This window comes from Bubalus kerabau, chromosome 14, assembly GCF_029407905.1.
Source record: "Bubalus kerabau isolate K-KA32 ecotype Philippines breed swamp buffalo chromosome 14, PCC_UOA_SB_1v2, whole genome shotgun sequence".
Classification (NCBI taxonomy): domain Eukaryota; kingdom Metazoa; phylum Chordata; class Mammalia; order Artiodactyla; family Bovidae; genus Bubalus; species Bubalus kerabau.
In genome coordinates, this window is record NC_073637.1 from 11,335,941 (window position 1) to 11,362,445 (window position 26,505).

Genomic DNA, 26,505 nt, shown 5'->3' on the forward strand with positions numbered 1-26,505 from the left:
CTCTAAATGGTAACAGTGTGAAAGCAGAGAAAGCCAGCGTATCATCTGGGAAATGGAATACACTAAGAAACTAGGATCACAAAATGATAATATGGAAAAGTATTTATATACCAAATTGCAAAGTAATTACTGTTCAAGCACACAGAATGGATTAAGATGGTAGTCCTTTATTTACAGGTCGATATATAGCTAGCACAGTTCACATCAGCACGCCTGCTCAGAATTTACACATTCTGAACCTATTATAATATCTAAGCCTAAACATAGCCCTCTTTTATTGCTCCTCTGACAGGCAAAACTGGAGCTGTGCTAAAAATTAATTTGCTAACAGAATTTCTGATAGGTTTCAATTTTGAGGCTGATTTTTAAAGTAGAGTACTGCACTGATAGACCTTTAAGGGAATCAATTTCTACTATTCCCATTAGGGAAGTTTAAAAATCAGAGGATGCTTAAACAAACAACTCTTTTAACTAACATGAGTTTATTCTGAAACCTGACTACGAGGAAAGTAATAAAAGCTACAGCATCTATTCGGTATAATACATATCCTCGTATGATATTGCAATGCTTTATTCTCCATCTATTATCTCTGACTGCCTAGATGGCAAAATAGCTTCTAGGATGATTTAGCCTAAGAAGAATTTTCCAAAGATACTACAGTAGTTTCCTTACCCAGTACGATGTCTGACAACATCCCTGCTCAACCTTTCTGCCAGGTAAGAACCAATTCGATCCAGTTTCTCGGGAGCAGATACAGCATAAAATGTCAATTTCTCCATATCAGCTTTAACAAGGCCATCCTAAAAATAAAAACAACAACGAGTGAAATAGGTTCTACTTATGCCTGTATTTCCATGCTTAGTGTTTGTATTTCTAAGTGCTGCTTGCTTCTCACCCCCCCTTTATGGATTGGAAATTAATCCCTATTTACCCTCAGCCTGCCTGGATACAGTCTCTTTAGTGCTAATCACCATTCTGGATATGTAGAGCTTTCAAAAAGTTAAAGCACTGCCCTATTTCGGAAAGCATACACTTTCACGAGCACTGGATTATTCTAACACCTTCCTTTATATATTAAAAACAAAAAACAATTATACAACATATTGTAGTAAGTATCAGCAAAGGTTCAGTTATCTGCTCTCCTCATTAGAGCACTCTTTGAAGGCAGGGACTATGACAGGCAGACATGTGCACTCTGGGCACCTGATACTGGGTCCATTTTGGACACAGGAGTTTTTTTGTTTAATAAGTTAAAGATAAGAAATGTTGTCAGCTGGGTTTATGGTTGCCATACGTATATAAGGTTCATGTAAATCTTTTCTTTTTCTTACATCTTATTTTACAGATTGCTCAAATAGATTTTTTCTAAATATTTGGCACAAATAAAAATTCTTTGTGTAACCATTCTCCAACTGACCTGTCACCACTCTCATATCAAAAGTGTTCAAAGCTCCCTCACTGCCAGTAAGATAAGTAGATTTCTTATCTGTTGTTCACATTCCTCCATAATCTTGCCTCTACCTTATCTTCATTAGCCTCATGTTTCAGATTCCTTAAAGAAATGATCTGAATATGCAGTCTATTAAATGATACTTTTGAAATTTCCAATCAGGAATTCAGGAATTGTGCACTAGTACCACTCATTATACTACAACTAGGTTACAAGAACTTCCACTTGAAGGTCCTGGTCCCAAATGTTATCTCTTACTTTATCACACCTTTTCTCTTGCTTTATCACACCTTTTCTCTTAGGTACAAAGAAACTAATCTCTGTTTCTCCAGATGGTGTATATCCTTCCAAGTTCATTTCTTCTGTGAATCTTCACAGAGATTGCCAACTCAGAGTGAGTGGTACCTTCCTGATTTAAAGGCAGAAACTTTACCCCTGTTTTACTTAACATTTTACTTTCTAATTTATGCACTGTGATTTAATATTTAGTATGCTTTCACTTTATATCAATGGATGGAAAGCTTAAGGCAGGTACTGTATCTTAGAGTTACTTATATGCTATGAATTATCCAGGATATCTGGCAGCCAATATATTTAACTGATTAGCCTCAGTGAAACAGATTAGCCTTTATACAGTTCCTTAAATCAGATTTGATTAAAAACAAGATATAGCTCATAAATTGTTAAGATAACCAGAAAGTTTCTACAGTTGGCTACCTTTTAAAATAAAGCAACCTCTGAAATTCAAACCCATGTAACATTTTTTTATTCCTATCTATTTAACACTAGACTAAAGGAGTCTTAGAAAAGTTAGTGAAGTCCCTCAGTCGTGTCCGACTCTTTGTGACCCTATGGACTGTAGCCTACGAGGCTCCTCTGTCTACGTGATTTTCCAGGCAAGAATACTGGAGTGGGTTGCCATTTCCTTCTCCAGATCTTCCCAACCCAGGGATTGAACCCGGGTCTCCCACATTGTAGGCAGATGCTTTACTGTCTGAGCCACCAAGGAAGTTCTCTAGAAAAGTTAAGACAGTGTCAAATAAAATCAATCGAACACAGCTGCTTTGAAGCCTGTAGTCTTCCATAAAAAAGTGATTTTTATAAAAAATTAAAAAGCACTTAAGTAAAAAGAGAACAAACTCTGCCTGGAATATTCTCCCTTTACTTCTCAATTCTCTTCTGAAAACTGTGTGGCCAACCCTATTTCTTCTTTGGATCTTAGCGTGGATTTCACTCCTTCAGGCATTCCTTCTTCCAAGTCCAGATCAGGTATCATTCCCACCTACTCCAGCAGTACCCCTGTACCTCACTTCTCTATCACAGCATTCTTTCACATACTGCAGTTGCCAATTTACTTGGTGAGAGCAGAAGGCCATGTCTGTATTCACAGCTGTGTTCTTGGCATTTTGTAGATAACCTTGGACTAGGTCATAAATTTAGGAACTATACACACTAAGAACATCACCTGTCCATCATTCTGAATATATGCCTAATCTAAGGAAAGAATCTGAAAACCAGTCAAGCAAGCACGGATCGTTTAAAGGTTAAAAAAAGGAGAAGTATAAACATAGCAGTGTACATGATGAGATTTGGGAGTAAAAGTAGAGAAATGAAATTAGGGAAACCTTAGGGAGATCAGCAGGGGGAAGGATGGGTCAGCAAAGAGAAGGATCAGGAGATGTAGATCAAATTACTTTTGGATCTTCCGGGAATATGTTGTCCACCAGGCGTTTGTAGCGAGGACGCAGAGCAGAACAGCAGCAACACACTCCTGTTCAAAACAGAATAAAATCACAAAGTACAGCAATTAATCATATTGTAAAGTGATCTAAAAGTTCAAGTTCTGAGTATTTATGGGTTATTGCAAATACAGGGGAAAAGTTCAAACAGCCAGAAACAGAAATGGGTATGCAAATTCAATTATTAAGTAAGCAATGAAAAAGTCAAATTTCTCCCCCCCTTTCCAAAGACACCAGGTCAAAATGAACATTGCAATGAATTATTCCAGAGTTTTGAACTGAACTGTTCTGGAGTGTGTGTGTGTACATGCATACATGACTACCAAATTCACCCTATAAAGTATATACGTAATTGGTACCCCCACCTCACTTCCTTTCTGATCGCATCTTCTACTACTCTCTGCATCATCCCCTACCTACCTCCTCCCAAACCCCACTTTTCTTGCCAGGCCCAATCCACTCAGTTCCAGCCACAATGGTCTCAAAATGGGAGTTCGCTACTAGTAGCTGCTGGTGAAAACAGTTAACACCTCTATCTACATGATGAATTATACAAAGAAGCCACAACAGAGAGAGAATCAACCTCAAGGGAAAGTCCAGGAATTTCAAAAACTGCTCAAAGACTGCTCTGTACATTTTCCGTTGCTGGCATCTAGGAAAAAGTCATGCATTTGGATGAGAAGACCTGAGTTCACGCCAATTCTTTCATTTAAGGGGCCGCGTGACCTTGAGGGAAAGCACATCATCTCACTGGAAAGAACTCTGTGAGGAGGAGGAGGGGTCCGTTTTCTTGTCCTACAAACTAATAATGTAACGGGAATGTTGGTCTGGAGCCACTAGACAACCATCCCCATGATTTATGAAACTGGGCTATGTGTGTCTGTGGCCAAGTGTGCATGTGTATGCATTTAGAAACCAAATCACGGCATGAGAGAACCCAAGCTAGAAGTTAAGGGAACTCAGACCTAAGCAGACTTCTACCATCTCATTGAGCAATGTTATTCAACAGACAACTTCTCCGGATCTCACTTCGTTCATGAAGCATGCATAACTCACGCAAGCAGCAGTATCATGTCAAGTGAGTGCCCAACACGACAAAACATGTAAGACTGAGTCCAGATTTGCAGTAGAGTGGAGTCATTATGCTGATAAAACAAGACAGAATTAAGACATGTACAGCAATTTTGGTGATTATAAAGTAATGCACATACATTACTTAACATTTCCAGCAAATTAGTGAGGTATTGTTATCACTACCACTTTACAAGAAACTGTAGAAGAAGCGACCAAGTAATCTACTCAGCAGCAATGGCTAGGCAAGAATCCAACGCCTAACTCTGAAACGTCATGCTCTTTCCACGAAACCACTGATACCAGTGGTCAAATGAATCAGCACGCAGATGTTTCATTTGCACATACTACTTCCCGAACACCACATCAGATGCCACACGCACAGGAGAGTATAAGAGTCAAGATCTCTGCCCTTGAGTTTATAAACTGTCATAAAAAATAGTGAATAATTCAACAGCATATATTTAGGCACCACATGCAGATAATATTTTATGCTGTCTACTGTTCAAGATGTTTTCTACTTTAAAAGGAGAAAAAAAATTCCAGAGTCCATTAGGGGATTTTTTTTTTTTCACACTAACTCCAAAATATCTGAACTATTTTTAAAGTCTAAAAGCAAAACACAGGCCTGATTATTATAAAGAAAAGCAAGGGTAAAAGCAAAGTAAGCGAAAGTCATATTCCTGTGTCAATTATACCTAATATAAAAATACTTCAGATGAATATTAATACACAGAAATAAATTAAAATCAAACATATATCAAGTGATTAACTTACACAAGGCACTGAGCTGGGTATTGCAATGATGAAAGAAGCTTATAACTTGATAAGAAGATTAGTAGGAATACTTTGCTACACTAATGCAAGGCCAAATATAGAAAATTCAAATGCTATCACAGCAGAGAGACTGGCAATGGAACTGAAAAACAACTCCCCAAGCCTCAAGCTTCCTGTTAGAATGATAAATTATGCAATTTTCAATAGGCTAAGAATTCTTAATAAGGTATTACGTCTCATTTACATTGACACTTTCTGATATTATACACTGTTTTTAGTTTTAAAAAAGCTTACAAAAAATGGGGACTTCCGAATACACGTAATATCCAATTCTCACTTTGAAGAAGCATAGGGTCTATTAGAGGAGACAGATGAGAAAAATGACAAAATGCTCAATAGGGGGTTAAAGGGCAGAGGCTCTGGAGTCAGACAGGTCTGAAGTGAACCAACATCTTTTACTGTCCAGTTAGGCAGGCACATTATTTTCTCTTATTTTACCTATGTTTCCTCTTCAGTGTAGTAACACCTTCTTCATATTTATTGGGAAAATGAAATAAAATTATATGTAAAGTTCTTATTAAGGGTGTAACATTTGGTAAGCACCCAACAGATCGGTAGTTATTATTACTAATGCTATATATAAGTGGAGGACAGAGGAACTTGCCAAGTTATAGCCCACGGGGTTGCAAAAGAGTCGGACAAGACTGAGTGACTAAACAAAAACAAATAAAAGAACTATGATCAGGGTAACCGAGGTGTGTGAGGGCCCTTGAGACAGTATCCCCAACAGTGTGAAAACCTTTGCTGAGAATTAGTCATCTAAACATCCAACAAATTCTCTATGTGGTTCACAACAAGCGTTCAATAACAAGACCCAAGTCCAAGGGGATAACTGCTTTTTTCTGAACATGATGCGTGCCGCACTACACTAAGTACTTGACAGCATTACTCATGCACTCCTACAGCAACTCCGAGAGGGTGAGCAGCAACTTTGTTTGACAAAGGAGCAAAGGAGCTAAGGGAGTCTCATTTGTCCCATATCCCATATCGTACAGCTGGTACATACAGACGAGCAGAGATTCCAATCAGACATGATGACTTTAAAGGCTAACTGCCATACTAAACTGCAGTCCATAGGGTCACAAAGAGTCAGACACGACTGAGAGACTAAACAACAACAAAACTCAAGGACTGGACACTTTCTAAACTCCTTTAAACATTTTAGCTCTCCACAAACCATGCCCAACAGACACGACTGCAGGAACGAGTCTGAGAGACGAGGAGTGCCCTGCCATGGAGGGAAATACAGGGTCACAATGCGTTTCTCCAGGAAGTCCAAACAAAAACAACTTCCTGACTTCTTACCATACATGAAAACCAACCAATCAAGAGAGATAGCTGAAACGAGGTTTAAAAGCTTCAATTTACTCCGGTTTCTATAAAATGATAACACTGAAGGTAATATGAGGTGAAAGTGAGTGGTAATTGTAATCACAAAAGAGAGAACTCTATCGGCTATTTTAAATAAGAGAATACTGTGTTTATCAACATCACAAGAACAAGTAAAATGAAAGCACTGAACCTACTCAGGCACAGAAGTGTGGGGGACTCCCCTGTCGAAGTCAGTTCATAAGGCTTTTCGAGTTCAGCTGCAGGTACCTGAACATAGTCCTTCATGTTGTAAGAGACGAGTTTCTAGTCGCTCTTTCAGCTCTTTTACCTCCTGTTCAGGAAGTGCCTAGTTCACTTTACTTGTAATTAAATTAGCAGAGGGTACTAGTATACTGTAACACATCTACTTGTTGACATCAAACATAAAGCTATCAAGAACTTGATAATATCTGTATCGAATTCTGCTAGCAAGGCCAAATAGCTTAAACAGATTTTTGATAAAACTACTGCATCGCTAGTTTACTAAAGATAGATTTTTATACAGTTTGAATAAGAAAATAAACCTATTTTCTATTTTTTTCCTTAAAGCTTTTAATTCTTCCTCATCCTAGCTTCCCATCCCTTCCAACAAACTCCTCACTTCTCGACCTCTTCCCAACTTTCTCTTTTCCAAAGGAAAAAGGGGGCTAAGTGTAGCATAGAGAGGTTCCAGCAACTGGCAAGTCTAAGCAATAACTTCCTTTAAATTTACTTCTAACACATAAAGGAGAAGGTAATTCACTATTCTCCTCCTGTAGCATATGGAATTCAGAACTCGACTTACGATATAGTAGAAGAAATAGGAAATCTCAAGTGGGTAACTGAACTATGGAAAAATTGAACTGGGGCATAGCTGGAAGGAAAAATTATGACCAAGAAGGGCGCCAAGCTGTGTATTACAGCAGTGTGCAGACAGGCTCTTGGGGTGATCTGTTCAACAATGCTCTCTGAGCCTGAGTCAGGAAACAGAAAAATCCTTCTGCCAATCTCTCAGGGTTAGGAGTACTTAAAAAAAAAAAAACTGCCTGGAGTATAGAAGCCATTTTAAAAACATTACACACACACATTTATTTTAGTAAATTTTGCATACTCCTAAGTTAACCATTTCTTCTTCTTTTTTTTTTTAATTTTATTTTATTTTTAAACTTTACATAACTGTATTAGTTTTGCCAAATATCAAAATGAATCCGCCACAGGTATACATGTGTTCCCCATCCTGAACCCTCCTCCCTCCTCCCTCCCCATTCCATCCCTCTGGGTCGTCCCAGTGCACCAGCCCCAAGCATCCAGTATCGTGCATCGAACCTGGACTGGCAACTCGTTTCATACATGATATTTTACATGTTTCAATGCCATTCTCCCAAATCTTCCCACCCTCTCCCTCTCCAACAGAGTCCATAAGACTGTTCTATACATCAGTGTCTCTTTTGCTGTCTCGTACACAGGGTTATTGTTACCATCTTTCTAAATTCCATATATATGCGTTAGTATACTGTATTGGTGTTTTTCTTTCTGGCTTACTTCACTCTGTATAATAGGCTCCAGTTTCATCCACCTCATTAGAACTGATTCAAATGTATTCTTTTTAATGGCTGAATAATACTCCATTGTGTATATGTACCACAGCTTTCTTATCCATTCATCTGCTGATGGACATCTAGGTTGCTTCCATGTCCTGGCTATTATAAACAGTGCTGCGATGAACATTGGGGTACACATGTCTCTTTCCCTTCTGGTTTCCTCAGTGTGTATGCCCAGCAGTGGGATTGCTGGATCATAAGGCAGGTCTATTTCCAGTTTTTTAAGGAATCTCCACACTGTTCTCCATAGTGGCTGTACTAGTTTGCATTCCCACCAACAGTGTAAGAGGGTTCCCTTTTCTCCACACCCTCTCCAGCATTTATTACTTATAGACTTTTGAATCGCAGCCATTCTGACTGGTGTGAAATGGTACCTCATAGTGGTTTTGATTTGCATTTCTCTGATAATGAGTGATGTGGAGCATCTTTTCATGTGTTTGTTAGCCATCTGTATGTCTTCTTTGGAGAAATGTCTATTTAGTTCTTTGGCCCATTTTTTGATTGGGTCATTTATTTTTCTGGAGTTGAGCTGTAGGAGTTGCTTGTATCATTTCTTCTTTAGAGACACCTAAGACATGCGACTTCACCAGTGTCATCTAGTTCTCCCCGCAGACGGGTGTGAGATATACAGGCCTCTAGAATCCTCTTTCTCAGATGGTGAGGTGTTATGAATAACTTCTAACCCGAGCCAACAGGCAGGCAGCAACTGCACAGAAAGCCTCACAGCTGAGCTGGCAGAAGCGTGGGCCAGGTGCATGAGCACTCTGAGGTACTGGGAGAATTCGGCTTCGTGGGTTGTCCACCACTGAATACTGCTGTTTGTAATGACATTCGCTTTCCTAATGCAGCTCTGTAAGTCTGGGGGTTTGGATAATTAAGACCCCTTTTAAAATAAGCTATACTTTCAACTAACTATATTATCCAATGATAATTTAAATCTAACTGGAAATATTAATGTCTCTATTACTAAATTACTAATAATTGAACAATTAGTGTTTATTGTTAAACATCACCATAGCACTGGATATCTGGGATAAAGCTATCCTCTAAAACAAAATAGTAAGTTACTATCACTGTCACTGAAGTTGAAGACTGCTTAGATCCTCTGATGGAAACCAACTGTATTAGGTTTGTCTCTAGATCTGTTAAAGAAAAAAATCATACTATCTATACCTTCTACACAGCAATTATATTATCTTGGTTTATAATTCTTATGCATAATACATTAGGAATTTGCTGGTATATTTAGGGCTTACTAAATCTCATATTTTTAAATGGGAATAGCTATGATTACTGGATTCTGGTCCTTATGGTATTTCTATCATTGCACCTAAAACAAATTATTTTACTTATTTATACACACATTTGTCTTTCCTACCTGAATGAGTCATATCAATAAAGTCCATGTATTTTGTTCTTTGTTCCATGTCTGGAATATAACAGACATTCACAAAAAAATGCTCCTTCACTTAACGAATGTGGATCCAAGGTTCACTGATAAAATATTTAATATCTGCTGATATGTACTACATAAATCAAAATGATAAGAAAACTGTCCACCACAAAATATTAAATAAATGCCAGAACCATATAATTTCTCCAATGAATAGCTGACAATGTCAAGTGAATCACTTTAAACAATTCATGTTTTATTTTTAGACCTGGCAGAAGCTATCAGTAATCAAGCTGAAAAGAGAGAGCATGTTTTTCTATTAGAAGATTTAAAAAATTCATTACTTCAAGATGTCTAGTTCTGTGGTATCCAAAACCCTTGAAAAGACTCTGCATCACATATATTCTCTTCAAGGTTGAAATTAAAAGCTACTCATTCAGTTAGTGTCAGAACAAGACACTTACTTTACACCATTAAAAGACAGTAATATTACAGTCATACTCACACATCCCTCCCAAGTAACTAACACTTAACATGTAAATTTGCATGTACCACTCACATACACATACACTACTTATAAAGCCTGTAATACGGGTGTTACTCCTGCACTTCAACTTGGGTACAAGGCACTGTGGTAAGAACTACAGAGTCAAAAAGGTAACTAACTACTTGAAAAGACAAAGGTTTAAAAATTGAAATTTAGAGAGAGGCTCAAGATGGAGGGGTCCCGTATATAATTATGACTGATTCACGTTGCTGTACGGCAGAAACCAGCACAATATTGTAAAGCGATTTTCCTCCAGTTAGAAAATAAATAAAAATTGAAAACAAGATTTGGACAGCACTGGAGGACAAGAGCTATCTAATGGCAAATTGACCACATGGCTACAGGGCCACAGCAGTTGAGAGAAGAGAAAGCACTCCTAGCGCACATGAAAGAAGGTTTTATGAAGGGCATGGGAGTTGAGCTGAGGGCTCCCCCTGAAGAACGAGTAGGACTATGAGGAAAACTGGAGACAGCGGAGGACAATTACAGGCAGATGGAACTGTGCAAGCTTCACTGTGGGGGACGGCACACGGAAAACCCCAAATGTGTTCTAATGACCCAGAGCTTAGAAAGGAAGGAACCTAGGAGATGGCCCAAAGGGAGCATCGAAAAGGGCTGCTGAATAATTAGACAGCAGTCAAAGAAAAATGGGAACAAAATAGTCTTATCTTCAGGACAGTGTTCTTTTTAAAAGGATTCTAATCCATTAGAGGAGTATTTTATTACATGACTCTTTCCGTAAGTAATTCTATACCATCTTTCTTCTCATTCTCAATTTCGCTACTTGTTTTTTATTCCCAGGCACATAAACTTCATGGAAAAGAGGACAACAAAGGCATTAAATGAAATTAAAGCTCCAATTCTTTTTTAAAAGATGGTTTTTCCACTGAATTGCAATATTTGCCTCTGGAAAAGGCATATAACGTAGACAAAAGTCTGTATACATTACAAAACTATTCTGAAATAGTGTCTGTAGGAAAAAAACCAGCTTTTCTTCTTCTGAGTCAACTTGTGATCGATCAGTCTATACTTAACACATTTTTCCCCACTATCACAATTTTAAAGAAAAACAAAAGGTATTGTTTACTTACAAATAGTCAATTTATAGATTTATACCTAGATTTTACTGTATTCTACCATACTTAACTAAAAAAAAATTACTCAGCAGAGTTAACCTGAGCAATAAAATATACAATAGGCATGGTTTTTAGAAAATGTAATTCTGTTAAGACCACATTTGAAAACCTTTTGGAATCATCATACAGGGGGAAAAAAACCTCCACAAAAATTAAAATACGGAAATACAATGCTCTATTCATTTCACCTGACATTGGCTTAGGTGGCAAAGCAAATAAGAAAGGATCCACTGGATGACACAGAAACCAGAGCTGCAAACAGGAAAGCAAAGTACTGACACCTCTGTCTCCACCACCATTGGGACACAACACACAAGTTCACGTCCACTTCTAAGACCAGACTGCATGGCTGGACTCTGCACCACAGACCCTCCTTCAATGCGCCTGGGGTGGTCCTGGACGGGAGCACACAGCACTCCAGTGTCCTGGTCTCTGGAGGTAAGAAATTAGAAGAGGCAGAACTGAAACTGAAATAGCAGGTGATTTTCCTTTTAACAGACAAAATACTGACTAAATGTCCTCTGCGATAATGTCAGTAGTACTGTTAAGAATTACAAAAGGAATCACATTTTCTCCATGTGTAATTAAAAAAAAAAAGAAAAGGCATGTGAGAACTTTCCTCTTGAATCCACACCATGTTCTTGACCAATTATGTTGGCAATTACTCTGCACAATTAATATGTTTTCGGGGAAGAATTATGTAATGGTCAAAGATAAATTTTCTCTCCCTGGCTTTCAGTAGCTCACAGTCTGACAGGACAAGATAATCATATACAAAGAGAATTGTAACTCGATGGGGTAACAGCCATGACAGAATAGACTGCTATCGGAGAACAGCAGAGTGACCCTAACCTTCCTGCAAAAAGTAATGACTAAACTAAGTCTTAAAAAGCAGCAGCAGGAATTCAGCAAAAAAGGGAGGATCATTCCAGATGTGGAGAGCCAGATGTCAAGAATAAGAGTTTTAATTTCCAAACAAATCATAAAGTTCTGCAGCATGACAGAAATGGCTAGACAAACTTGTAGGAAGCTGACGTGGAAATCAACTTAAAGTAGAAGGTACAAAGAGAGAGGAGTCAAAAGTAACCGACAGGATAGTCTGAACAAGTGACTGGATGGTGGTGTCTAATAAGGGACAGAGGAAGATAAGTTTGGGGGTGGGAGGAGGCTATCAGAAAGAGAATAAATTTTATTCTGCTCATGTTAAATTTGAGGTTACAAACCTAAAAGTGGGACATCTTGTAGCAGGCAAAAGATTTAGATGAGAAATAAAAATTTAAGAACCAAAAGCATATAAACGATAGCAAAAGCAACTAGTTTAGCTGAAATCAACAAAGAAACACAGGATGGAATTAAGAGAATTCTGGGGAAAGCAAGCATTTAAGCAATGACTAGCAGCGAAGGAAGTGAAAGGGAAGACATTTAAAGAGATAGGAAGAAAACTATAAAAAGAATAGTGACAGAGAAAACAAAGGAGAGTTTTCCAAATTGCATGCCTTCTATAAAAGTACCAATTTACATAGAAAAAAGAAATAAGAACTCCAAAAAACAGGAAAAAAAAAAGAAATACTCTCAGAACAAGGAAAGAGCAGAAAAAGAAATTAAGAGCATTTTTAAAAAACACATGAAAGTGAAAAATTTCATATTTTACAGTAATATAAATTAAAATTTCAAGATGCGTTAACTATTTTAACCAAAAATAAAACAGTGGCAGTTTCAGAATATCCAGAAAGAAAAATACTATTCTACAGACTCTACATTTGATGTGGGAAAAAATAAAGAGACTAATCACATAGTTTACAATGATTATAGGTTCTTATTAAAAATATAATGATGGTTAATATGAAATATCCCTTAAAAGGACCTAGTAATACATTTCATTACCATCTTAATTAGTTTTTAGTAAGATACAAGTCTTCTATCTGAAATACATAATTAGACAATGTTCTACAATATTTAGTAAATAATGAAGGATAAAAATAATTGATTAGAGTAAAATAATTGCAAAATCAAAGTTCTACTAAAGATTGGAAGGAAAAAAACTACTCCTGAAGAAAACCCCACGCTTTGTTTGGCATGTGGTGTTGAAAATAGGATAAAAACAAGATTTCTTCCAAAAAATCAGTAATTGAGCACTGGTTTTATTCTACTAATAGATACAATTTAACACAAGTTTCACATCTAAGGAAGTCTTTCAAGACATTCAAAAAACACTGTAACTGTTTCATGTCTAGTCAACCAATCAAAAGACGTTTATAAAGCCTCTACTCCATGTTAAGTGCCAGAAATATGTGTTTTCCAAAGAAAGATACAATTCAAAAATTCTAGTTGTCACACTGTATTTGTATAAATTTGTATCATTTTTATTTGCTGCTTTCATATTTAATATCCTCGGAAAGCAAATCCTTTCTATATAATTCTCTGGATGCTCTTCATCACATATCAGTGGTCAGAAGTGGAGTGTAGTATATCATCGGTCTGTAAGAGCTAAGTAAGTATCTTACTGTTAACCAAAAGGAATTTTGCCCTATTTCATGGATTCTGCGAAAAAAGAATTGCTGTTGGATTTGACTTAACTGTAGACAGATTGTAGTATAGTATGTTTGAAGGCTACTAAATGCAACTCATAATGCTTAACAAAATCTTCATTCTTTTAGTTTAAAAAAATGTTTAGCACAGAATGTATCCGGTAATAAATGTCAAAATATCAGGAATTACCCAAATACTTAAAGGACATCATGTAAAAAAGGACTGGTCTGTGATCCCCTCAGAGGACAGAAGCTGGACAGAAGTAGTCAAAATATTATAGAACTCCCTGAGCGCTTTCAGATAGGATTATCTGTCAGCTGCTGTCCAGATTCAAACTAGAGGTTAGATTAAGTAACCAAAGATTCCTTCTAATTCTAAAAGCACGTGACATTCCAACTCGACTGCAAAACAAATATTTATGAATACCAATTATGTGGAAAGTACTACACAAGGTATTGTGGAAGGTACAGAAAAGACCAGCAATGTAAACTATTATTTAACAAGGACACATAGGCTTTGACACTTCCCTTCTAAATTAACGTGCCATGCAGGTAACAAGAAAGTTGGTTCTTGGTAAACAAAATACCATGAACCAAAACCAGATGAATGTTTAAAGTTCGAACCTTGACTCACAGTAAAAGCCTTTTATTTCTCCTCAGAAGCTGTCTGAATGTGACATTTCCAATTTGTGAAAGTTTAAAAAAAAAAAAAAAAAAAAACAAAAACTGACATTTCCAGATGCCTTTGAAAGGCTGTGCAGCTCATATAAAGCAAAATTAACACAGAAAGAATATGAGTACAAGACATTTCATTGTATGTCAGAAACATTGAGAATATAATGGAAATAAACTTTTCCACATTAGGCAAATTTTGATAGTTCATTCAGAGCATACCTACAAAAACCCAAATCACTTATTTTACAAAATATATGATAAATTTAATAGTTTATTTTAGCTACACACACACATTTATTTAAAGATTTAAAAAGTGAAGTCAGTCATTTTACCAAAATTAAGTGAAGTTGCTCAGTCGTGTCTGACTCTTTGCGACCCCATGGACACCAGGCTCCTCCGTCCGTGGGATTCTCTAGGCAAGAGTACTGGAGTGGGTTGCCATTTCCTTCTCCAGGGATTCTTCCCGACCCAGGGATCGGACCCAGGTCTCCCGCATTGTAGACAGATGCTTTACCATCTGAGCCACCAGGAAGTCCAAAATAAAGATCTCCCCAATTTACTTATACTTCATTGACAGGCTGGTCTTGGAGGTGAACCTGGATACAATCTCTACCTTTTCAGCCTTGTTTCCCAAAAAAAAAACTGTGACTATTCACAGTTCTTAAAATCAATCCCCAAACTTCTTCATTTCCACGCATTTGCTCATACCATTCTATCTATATAGAATATCCTATCTTCACAAAAAGTAGTACAGATCAGATGCATTCAGTAGTAAGATAATAGACATTCCAATTACAAAAGGCTCCTGGACTTGAAATCCATTGTAAATTCTAAAATAGTAGGTCCAACAATTTCAAACATAACTCCTAACACTGAGATGGTCAAGAGAGTATGAGACCAAAGGCACCTTAAAAAGAAAGGAAGAAAGGCATCTTTGCAACAAACTGCTGAAGCAGGACAGAGTTGAAAGGGAAGCAGAATTCTATACCTGCAAAACCAAGGTAGCGGCCTGACAAGACAGTGGGAGGGCTCAGAATAATGAGGCTCAAGAACATTAATTTATGATAACAAAGTTGTCCATTTTCTAGTCAGGAATACTTGGAAGATTAGAGAAATAAAACGAAGCTAATTTTTTAAAGCAACGGACAAATGCTGCAGGTTGAACTGTGTCCCCAAAAGAGATGTGCTGAAGTCCTAGCCTCAGTACCTGTGACAGTGGCCTTACTTGGAAACAGAGCTTTTGCACAGGGCATCAAATGAAAAGGAGCTCATCCTCGATCAGCGTGGGTCCTTGATCCAAAGACTGGTCCCTCACAAAGAGAAAGATATGGGAGACACAAGGAAAAAGGCTGCGTGAAGATAGGAAAGAAACGTTCTGCTGCTACAAACCAAGGCACTCCAAGGCTTGCAGCAGCCGCGAGTGCCGGAAGAGGCAAGCAAGGATCCTTCCCTACAACTCTGTGGGCAGCGTGGCCCTGGCCACACCTTGACTTCAGACTTCTAGCTGCCTGAACTGTGACAATACTTTGCTGTCTTAAGCCATTCAGCTTATGGTATCTTGTTATTGCAGCTTAGAGAAACTAAAACAAGTAAGATTTCATAGAATGTGTAGATCAGTACATTTTGTATTTGCTTAAATATTAGGTATGTACCACTCCTGAAATCAGTTCAAATGCTAAAATGACTTTACGTCAGGCTCCAGAGAATTTAGTGGCAGTGGTGGTTTAGGCACTAAATTGTGTCCAACCCTTGCGACCCCATGGACTGCAGCCTGCCAGGTTCTTCTGTCCGTGGGATTTCCTACACAAGAGTACAGGAGTGGGTTGCCATTTTCCTTCTCCAAGAGAATTTAGTAGCATACCAAATAACTGAAGCATGAAAAGAATTTTTGTTCATTTCTACCAATTTTCTTCTTGTGCTAGATATACTTCTCTTTAAGTAAATGAATATTTGGTTTCAGTACAAGAAAAAGTGACTATGCCATCAGTTTACATCAAAGTTTAAAAAATAAGCATGCTTTAAAACTCAGAAATACTGTAAGTAAAAGAAATCATTTCACTTTCATGTCTCATATAGCTATTACGGATTGCACTGTATCCCCTGCAAAACTCATATGCTGAAGTCCTCTCAGGGCCTCAGAATGAGGCCTTATTTAGAATAAGAGGTAATTCAGTTAGGATGAAGTCATTAGTGGGGGCCCTAATCCAACGTACCTGGTATCCTTATAAAAGGGGAAATTTTAGACAGATGTGCATGCAGGCAGAGCTCCACATGCACACGCAATTGGCCATCTATGAACACAAGCCAGGTGGAGAGGCCCAGAACACACCTTCCCTCACAGCCCTCAGAAGGAACCAACCCTGATTTCAGACTTCTGACCTCCAGAACCATGCGCCCATACATTCTCTGTTCAAAGTCACTCAGCTTGTGGTATTTTATTACAGCAGTCCTGGTCAACAATAGAACATCAAACACTAAATGCAAGGTCCCTAGGGCACAGATTCTGTTTGCAGGGATACAGAGCAAAGCACAGCAGAAAACCAGAAGACCTAACCCAATCTATCGCAGGAACATCCTGTTCTCGTTACTCCCTGTCAGTGTGATTCTCTCAGAACACATTCAACAAATATTTATCTACTACATTCTAAATTTTATCTTCCTTAATGCTTATAACTGTATGAGGTAGATATCAACATCTATAGGTTATAAATAGGAAAATCAAAAAGATGAAAGTAATTTGTCCAAGGTCACACAACTCGAAGTGGTGGACCCCCTTAAGAGTCTGTGCTCTTAACAGTTTCTATACTATACTGTCTTCCTGAGATGGTTTTTTCTTTAATCTTTAAAATAAAATGCACTGTTTAATACTGACTAGAGACGCGCCGGCAAAATATCACGCAGCCCAAAGACGACTCTAGTGTCACCACAGCTCTCCACGGTGACCAAGTCAGAGAGCAGAGGACGGAGAAGGGACACCCTGCCTGAGAGCCTGTCACACTATAAAAGGTCATATTCCAACACATGGGCGTTCCTTGTGGCTCAGCTGGGACAGAATGTGCCTGCAATGCGGGAGACCTGGGTTCGAAAGATCACCTGGAGAAAGGAACAGCTACCCACTCCAGTATTCTGGCCTGGAGAATTCCATGAACTGTTCAGTCCACGGGGTTACAAAGAGTCGGACATGACTGAGCGACTTTCACTTTCACTTTTCCCACTTCCAAAAATTATCTTCTTTTCCTATTATAGGTTACTCTGAGCTCTAAAATGTCCCTAAGGGTACAAGAACATCATGAAAGGAAGAATGAGAAACTTTTATTAGGCTAGATTGCCCCCATGAGAAGTTACTGGTGAATTCCAGTATACCAGAGAGTGAACAAGAGCTATATGGAGCTCAGCCACTGGAAAAAGGGAGACAGAATCTCATCACTTTACAAAATCACAGCCAAGAGACGACTGCTGTCTTAAAAGTTTTCTTACCTACCGTGATAACAAAATACTCCCAAAATTACCAAAGAAAATAACAAAAACATTTATATATAAACTTTCACAAAATTCCAGCAGCAAATCTATATGTAAAGCAAGTCCCAGTTTTGAAGCTATGGCCCATTTTTATTTTATAAAAATAAGGTGGGAATCCTTTGCCTTATTACAGTGTGGGCATAAGAGGGAAAAGTCCAGTTAATTCTCCCCTCGACAGATTAAAGCACTCGTTTTGGGATTATGGCAATCTGATACTGGATGATTTCAGACTTTTAAACTTAAAATATGGAAAAGGCAATGGCACCCCACTCCAGTACTCTTGCCTGGAAAATCCCATGGATGGAGGAGCCTGGTTGGCTGCAGTCCATGGAGTCACAAAGAGTCAGACACGACTGAACGACTTCACTTTCACTTTTCACTTTCATGCATTGGAGAAGGAAATGGCAACCCACTCCAGTGTTCTTGCCTGGAGAATCCCAAGGACGGGGGAGCCTGGTGGGCTGCCATCTATGGGGTCACACAGAGTCGGACACGACTGAAGTGACTTCAGTTCAGTTCAGTCGCTCAGTCGTGTCCGACTGTTTGCAACTCCATGAATCGCAGCACGCCAGGCCTCCCTGTCCATCACCAACTCCCGGAATTCACTCAGACTCACGTCCATCAAGTCAGTGATGCCATCCAGCCATCTCATCCTCTGTCGTCCCCTTCTCCTCCTGCCCCCAATCCCTCCCAGCATCAGAGTCTTTTCCAATGAGTCAACTCTTCGCATGAGGTGGCCAAAGTACTGGAGTTTCAGCTTCAGCATCATTCCCTCCAAAGAAATCCCAGGGCTGATCTCCTTCAGAATGGACTGGTTGGATCTCCCTGCAGTCCAAGGGACTCTCAAGAGTCTTCTCCAACACCCAACACAACACCACAGTTCAAAAGCATCAATTCTTCGGCACTCAGCCTTCTTCACAGTCCAACTCTCACATCCATACATGACCACTGGATTCCTTAGCAGCAGCAAACTTAAAATATACATGTAAGCTTTAATTTCTGACCTATAATAAAGGGCTTAAAAAGAACTAGAATTTCAGAATCTTCCCACTCAGTATTTTTAATTTTAGCATGTCTCCTAACACAGTGCAATTTATCAAATTATGAGTCCTACTGAATCAAAACCTGGGAGAAAGGCAAGTTTGGGCATCCAGGAGTTGACATTTATAATCACTGCTTGGGTAATCTGTACCATTTTTGTTTCACATAAAAATCAAGTCTTACCATATACTAAATATAGGCAAATTTAATGGTATGACTTTTAAAAAGTCAATTATTTCCATCAGTATATTTACTGTGACCTTAATAAGTATTTGTTATACTATTGTCCACAACGAAAACCTGGATATTAAAAAAAAAAGATAAAGGTAGGGCTTTCTGCAGATTTTTAGCTAAGTTCTTAATACACAAACAAACACACACCACCAAATCCAATTTCCACCTAAATGAGTTAAGGCACTGTAGTCCTGGAAAATAAACCTAAATCCTAAATCAAAAAGATATTCACTTGTCACCATTACAAATACAAAGAATCCACCAAAGGCAATGACTAGGATCTTTCTCAGTGAACCACATTCATTTGAGTTATTTTTAATTAAAAATCCTCTGAATATTTCAAAAGTAGGATATGAGTTATTTCAGGCAAAATCCCAAACAGCATTAAAATTCCTCAACTGCTTAAATATTAACATATTTTTATTTCCTCATTAGTCAGAGAGTAACAGAAATGTTAAATCTGGCTGTGTGCAGCGGGAGGGCGGGGTGCTGTTTGTAACTTCCAAAATTATTTTTAGAACAAATACATTCAATATACCAACAGCCTTGATTCTTCTTACAGAGTTCACAACACCCACAGTGTCTATGCCATATGCTGAAGATTTTCAGTCCAATTGAGATGATTAATTTTTTTGATTAAACAGTGAAGGAAAAAACTGGGAGCACTCTAGTTATATACCTAAACAGAATATGTCTGAAGTTTGAAGACAGCAAAATGTAACAGGACTTGCTGACAGGGCCAAGCCAAGCACAAAGTTTATTTTCACAAAACTAAGCTACTAAGTTAAACCTTCAAAGTTCAGCGCTTGACCCAGTCTCCCAAAACTGCCAAAGAAACCACAGAGACTCTAAACATTTTGTATTTACTCCAGATGAGACTTTGGTAACACAACAGCAAAAGCTTAGACTTCTTTAACTTAGGTATTCTTTTACTTTATTATACATGCAAGGGTTACATGTTTTATGTTAATCAAAACTCTAAGAAGACCATCTAATCTTTTTCTAATAATTTTTTTAATGACTCATAAACCAAAATTTGATGCTACCCAAGATTTTACTCTATTACCATATTTTCCTCAACTTCAAAGGTAAGACTTATAACGAGTGCATGGAAGAAATAAAGAACACAGCAACTTTTTGTGGGCATTAGACACAAAGGGGGAATCTGGACATCTGTACACACTTGGGAGTATTCATTTTATTACTGCAACTACAAACAGAAACTATTCACTCTTGAAAATTAAAAGTGAAAGCCACTACAGTCCATGGAATTCTCCAGGCCAGAATACTGGAGTGGGTAGACTTTCCCTTCTCCAGGGGATCTTCCCAACCCAGGGATCAAACCCAGGTCTCCCACACTGCAGGCGGATTCTTTACCAGCTGAGCCACCCAGGAAGCCCTTGAAAATTAAATGGGGAACAACAGAAAATCATCCCACTTTTATGGAAATACTCAAATTCTTTATCAAGGTTGAATCCAATGCAATTTTAGATGGAAAAACATGAAGAATTAGTGGAATCAACTACAGTTCCAGCAAAAGTGCAGCAGCCAAACCACATTTAATTACAGTCGGCCTTCCCTTATGTTCTTGAAACCACTGGATACAAAGCTTTTACAACTGTTCAGCCCTTAACCAGTGTGTTGCTGTATTCCCTATCAGGGTAGGCAACAAAAAGAGCAGCGGTATTTCTGTTGCTGAAAAAAGGACAGAGCCTGTTTACTCCAGGACACTGAATAAACGTGCAGAGAGCAGTGGGTAGGGGAAGGGAACAAAGAGCAGCGCCATTTGTGAGGAGGAGAAGGTGGTGATCCACACTCAAGGAGCTCTCTGAGACTCCCTGCTCCAGTCTCCAAACGCCCCCTCACTTCTTTTTTTTCTTTGAAATAAAGCAGTTCCTCAGCAAGTTTACACGAGCATTGTATCTGCCGCAAGCAAATTCAGTTCTTCCACAAATTCACATGACGGCAAGACTCGAAAAAGACAGAATGGGATGAGAAGCCACTAATATTAGAGATCTAGATGAAATTTTTATGTTACGCATGTGGGGCTTCCCTAATTTCTACTCTTAAGTTGCACAATTTAGCTTGTCTGCCCAGGAATTACAGAACAGTTTACATACTCTCAGCCTAGTATAATTTGACAATTTCTTCCCCTAGCTAGGAAGCAGTGACAAGACAAGTGAATGGCGTACATACAGGATAGATAGTACATACCACAGTTAAGATGTATGATCATCTTTAAGGCCCAAAGCTTTAAAGTAAGATCTTTTTCCTAACATTCCATAAATTATCACTGTCAAAGCATCAGATCAAACAATAAGAGACTGTCCTAGCTTCTTTTTCTTGCTACACTGAAATGTTTCCAATGCTTCTACAACCAGATGGACTCTCCTGAGTTTTACCCAGTTCTTGCATGCAAGCATTTGTTCAATGGCATTTTGTTTTTACTCTTTACAACCTGTCCTTTAGTAATTTCATCCAGTTATTGCTACAAATGTACCCTGAAAGTCCTGTATGGCACCACACACCTATCATACCCTAAAACGGACTCACCTTCCATCTCGATCCTCCCAAGCCGCTCGTCCTCCAGGAAGTCCCTGTATCACACCGGAGCACTTCACCCAAATGACCAAGCCTGAAATCTGGGCATCAATCCTGACTCCTCCCTCCGCTCCTCACCCAACTAATCCTATGAATTGTACTTTCTCAACAATATTCAAATTTTACACTGCAATTCATCCTGCTGCGTGTGTGCTCAGTTGCGTCCTCCTCTTTGCGATGCCACGGACTACAGCCTGCTAGGCTCCTCTGTCCCTGGGATTCTCCAGGCAAGAACACTGGAGTGGGTGGCCATTTCCTCCTCCAGGGGATCTTCCTGACCCAGGGATAGAAACCTTGTCTCCTGCGTCTCCTGCATTGGTAGGCGGGCTCTTTACCACTGCACTGCTGGGCAAGCCTATGACCCAAGTTCAAAACCCGCCACTCAGTCCGCTGTACTTTAATAACCTCTAACTGCTCTCCCTCTTACCTCACTCATGTGTTCCCATAGCAACCTCTGTTTCTCTTTTAGTAATTTGAGTCACTCTACAAATATACACTGAAGGTGTACCAATGAGCCACTGACTATACCAAAAACCATATGTACAGTAGCAAAGAAAACCAGGATTCAGTGCCTGTAAAGCTCTCTGTCTGCTCAGCATTGTCTTCCTCACCAGACTGAGCTTCATGAGGGCAGAGATGGTGTCCAGGAAGATGCCCTTGTGTCCAGTGTGAGGCACTGCCATGCCCTTGGTGCCTACAGTAACCGACACACATCAGGTGTTGATAAGCAGGTGTTACTTAAAAGAAAATTACCAGTTATATAGATGGCCTCAAAGCTGTCACGTCCCCAGCCCCAATGACTTACTCCAACTGGCTGCTGGTTATTTCCAACGGTGTGACTCAACCCAAATGTCTTCCCCAACCCGCACTCCTCTGAAACGACTCAGGCCAAGGACACCATCTGCCACTCACCTTCTTGCGGGCTCTCAACTCCACAGCACTGTCCTCAGGGGGCTTGCCATTTCCTTCTTTGTGTCAGAGCCATTTACACAAGGTTCTATAAACTGGATCAACTTTTTACAGCTAGGGACTGCTTTATTCACCTCTATATTCCCCAGGCCTTGCACATGTAGGCACTACAATAATCTGCTGAATGAATCAATCCCTAAGAGAAATCCAACAGGAAAATAAGAAAGGCTGAAAGAGAGTATTTGTGACTCTAAGAGTATCCTGACAGTGCCTATGACTGAAGTGACTACAAGGCGAGATGAGACAGCTCCACTCCTGGAGTGCAAGAGAGCAAAACCAGGTCAGACATCATCACCAAACGCCTCTGGTTTTGCTTCTAGGTTCCTAAGTTTTTGATTCTAAAATATCTCATGCTCTTGTCAGAGGGCATATTCTAATATCTAAGACCATAAATTCCAAACTTTTAAAAAAGTAAGCAATATTATTTACCTCCTGAAACAGAATGCAGAATTTCACCAACAAGACAAAAACAGAGCTGGTCCAGCTGAGGCAGGGTCAGGTAGAGAGGCCACCTGTTGAGTCCCCTCCGCACCCTCTTCACCCAACAGGCCCTCTTATGCTTCCATGGAAGACACTGTGGAAGCTTGAGCTCTTAAGGTAGCTCAAACTTTCCCTGCGCCAGCCTCCAACACGGATCAAGAGCAACACGTAATGCTCAGGAGCTAACACGGGAACCCTGTGCCGGGGATGGCGCTGTAGTAAAGGTAATACAGACAGAACCCACCTGGCGCATACGTCCATGTTTCTTCCCCCAGACTCCTGGACCTGAGCTCTTCCATTTCAAAAAGACGGTGCTCTAAGACAAACCTGTGGCAGCTTGCCAAAGGCACTCCCATCCTTGAAAGACCACGCAAAGAAGCAGGATGGAACCAAGGGAAAAGGCAGCAGGGAACAGATTATTTAAGTCTGTTTCTGTTCCAGGCTGTGAACTGAAAAGGAAACTGGGCCCCTGAAGTTCACGCAGTGCAGCCAGCTAAGAGAAAAACCCACAGGGACTCAGACCCCAAATTTCAGTTATTACACATGTGCCCGGAGCACCCTCCACTGCAGATACCCTTTTGGAATCAGGTGCAATAAAGGCAACAATCCAAGTAGCGATTCTGATTCCGATCACATGGTCGTAAGTCATTTCTACCTCTAAAGCACAATGACATAAAGTCACCTGCATCTAAGTCTCCCTGAGAGCTATTATCCTGTCCCATTTAATGGATCAAATAGTTAATAAAAATACTTTTAACTAAGTTCATAAATCAACGTATGTCAGATGTCATAAACAGACCACTCCTTTTGACTTCCACGCCGGCAACTGCTGCAAAGTTTATAAGGCCCCACGGAGGAGCCTGGTGGGCTGCAGTCCATGGGGTCGCGAAGAGTCGGACACGACTGAGCGACTTCACTTTCACTTTTCACTTGCACGCCTTGGAGAAGGAAATGGCAACCCACTCCAGTGTTCTTGCCTGGAGAATCCCAGGGAAGGGGGAGCCTGGTGGGCTGCCGTCTATGGGGTTGCATAGAGTCGGACACGACTGAAGTGACTTAGCAGCAGCAGCAGTAGCAGGAAATGACTATGGCAAACTTGAACATCTTACATTTCATTTTCTCTGCCTGGCAGGAGTGAGATCCATTTAAAGTTCACTGCAACCATAGCACAGAGAACTTTGTAGCGAATAGCCAAGACAGCTGTTCAAAAAGCCAATTAAACAGCAGGGGTGTGAAGAACACTTAGAATTAGCCAGCAAACTACTGCAGCAAAAATACCCTGGATCTCAGGTAATGAAAACAAAAAGATACAGGGGAATAACTCACCAAGAATAAAACCCAAAATAATAGCATTGGGGAGAAAGAAAGTCCTCCTGAAGACTACAGAGCAAAAGGCTTAATACCTATTTTTAGAACAGAGCAAACTCTTCATGCAGAGGTACAATGAAAAAAACCTGAGTAGTGATTCCTTCTTAATAAAAATTAGAATCATGCTGTCTAATAATATGCAGAAGGGAGAATATGACAGTCTACATGGGAAGAGGAGTATCAGTATTGATAGCAGCTCCTGCTGAATTTCAAGAATATGTGAAAACAGGCTCATTTCAAGAGTGGAGCGAACCTGGCAGGCAGAAATGACGAAAGAATTTTGACAGGTCTGACATATTAATCATAGCAGTGATTGCCAACATTCATTCTGTGATGATACTTGCGTAGAACTGTGTTCATTCTACAACACACAATCATTCAGGGCGGGGGGCGGGGGAACCCTACAAATTTCTGATAAACTGAAGTCACACAAAGTGGTTCATCTCAACCTTTCAGGTTTTCACAACTGAAAACACCACCTAATAGATCAGAAATTAGTTTTTCTTCCTTTCAAAATAAAACAGCATGATAAACATGGCCACAGGACTGGAAAAGGTCAGTTTTCATTCCAATCCCAAAGAAAGGCAATGCCAAAGAACGCTCAAACTAGTGCACAATTGCACTCATCTCACATGCTAGTAAAGTAATGCTCAAAATTCTCCAAGCCAGGCTTCAGCAATACGTGAACCGTGAACTTCCTGATATTCAAGCTGGTTTTAGAAAAGGCAGAGGAACCAGAGATCAAATTGCCAACATCCACTGGATCATGGAAAAAGCAAGGGAGTTCCAGAAAAACATCTATTTCTGCTTTATTGACTATGCCAAAGCCTTTGACTGTGTGGATCAGCCTTTGAGTGTGTGGATCACAATCAACTGTGGAAAATTCTGAAAGAGATGGGAATACCAGATCACCTGACCTGCCTCTTGAGAAATCTCTGTGCAGGTCAGGAAGCAACAGTTAGAACTGGACATGGAACACCAGACTGGTTCCAAATAGGAAAAGGAGTACGTCAAGGCTGTATATTGTCACCCTGTTTATTTAACTTATATGCAGAGTACATCATGAGAAACACTGGGCTGGAGGAAGCACAAGCTGGAATCAAGATTGCCGGGAGAAATATCAGTAACCTCAGATATGCAGATGATACCACCCTTATGGCAGAAAGTGAAGAGGAACTAAAAAGCCTCTTGATGAAAGTGAAAGAGGAGAGTGAAAAAGCTGGCTTTACATTCAAAAAACGAAGATCATGGCATCTGGTCCCATCACTTCATGGGAAATAGATGGGGAAACAGTGTCAGACTTAATTTTTGGGGGCTCCAAAATCACTGCAGATGGTGACTGCAGCCATGAAATGAAAAGACGCTTACTCCTTGGAAGGAAAGTTATGACCAACCTGGATAGCATATTCAAAAGCAGACATATTACTTTGCCGACAAAGGTCCATCTAGTCAAGGCTATGGTTTTTCCTGTGGTCATGTATGGATGTGAGAGTTGGACTGTGAAGAAGGCTGAGCGCCGAAGAATTGATGCTTTTGAACTGTGGTGTTGGAAAAGACTCTTGAGAGTCCCTTGGACTGCAAGGAGATCCAACCAGTCCATTCTGAAGGAGATCAGCCCTGGGATTTCTTTGGAAGGAATGATGCTAAAGCTGAAACTCCAGTACTTCGGCCACCTTATGTGAAGAGTTGACTCATTGGAAAAGACTCTGATGATGGGAGGGATTGGAGGCAGGAGGAGAAGGGGACGACAGAGGATGAGATGGCTGGATGGCATCACTGACTTGATGGACCTGAGTCTGAGTGAACTCCGGGAATTGGTGATGGAGAGGGAGGCCTGGCGTGCTGCGATTCATGGGGTCGCAAAGAGTCGGACACGACTGAGCGACTCGACTGAACTGAACTGAACAGCAAGAGCCTGCCTGGTAGGCTACAGTCCATGGGGTCGCTAAGAGTCGGACACGACTG

General features: G+C 39.7%; 1 protein-coding gene across 3 annotated transcripts in view; it reads right to left on the bottom strand.

Moving 5' to 3' along the window:
- The window catches only part of EFR3A (EFR3 homolog A), an 87,650-nt gene that overhangs the window by 52,222 nt on the left and 8,923 nt on the right, over window positions 1-26,505 (bottom strand). For 2 of the 3 annotated variants that reach the window (XM_055545748.1, XM_055545746.1), the window contains exons 2-3: window positions 3,146-3,222; window positions 674-801 (exon numbers count right to left, since the gene is read on the bottom strand). In XM_055545748.1, coding sequence (XP_055401723.1) covers window positions 674-801; window positions 3,146-3,222 — 205 coding nt within the window. Of the gene's footprint in view, window positions 1-673; window positions 802-3,076; window positions 3,223-26,505 lie in introns of all 3 variants that reach the window. The other variant, XM_055545747.1, reaches the window with a different exon arrangement.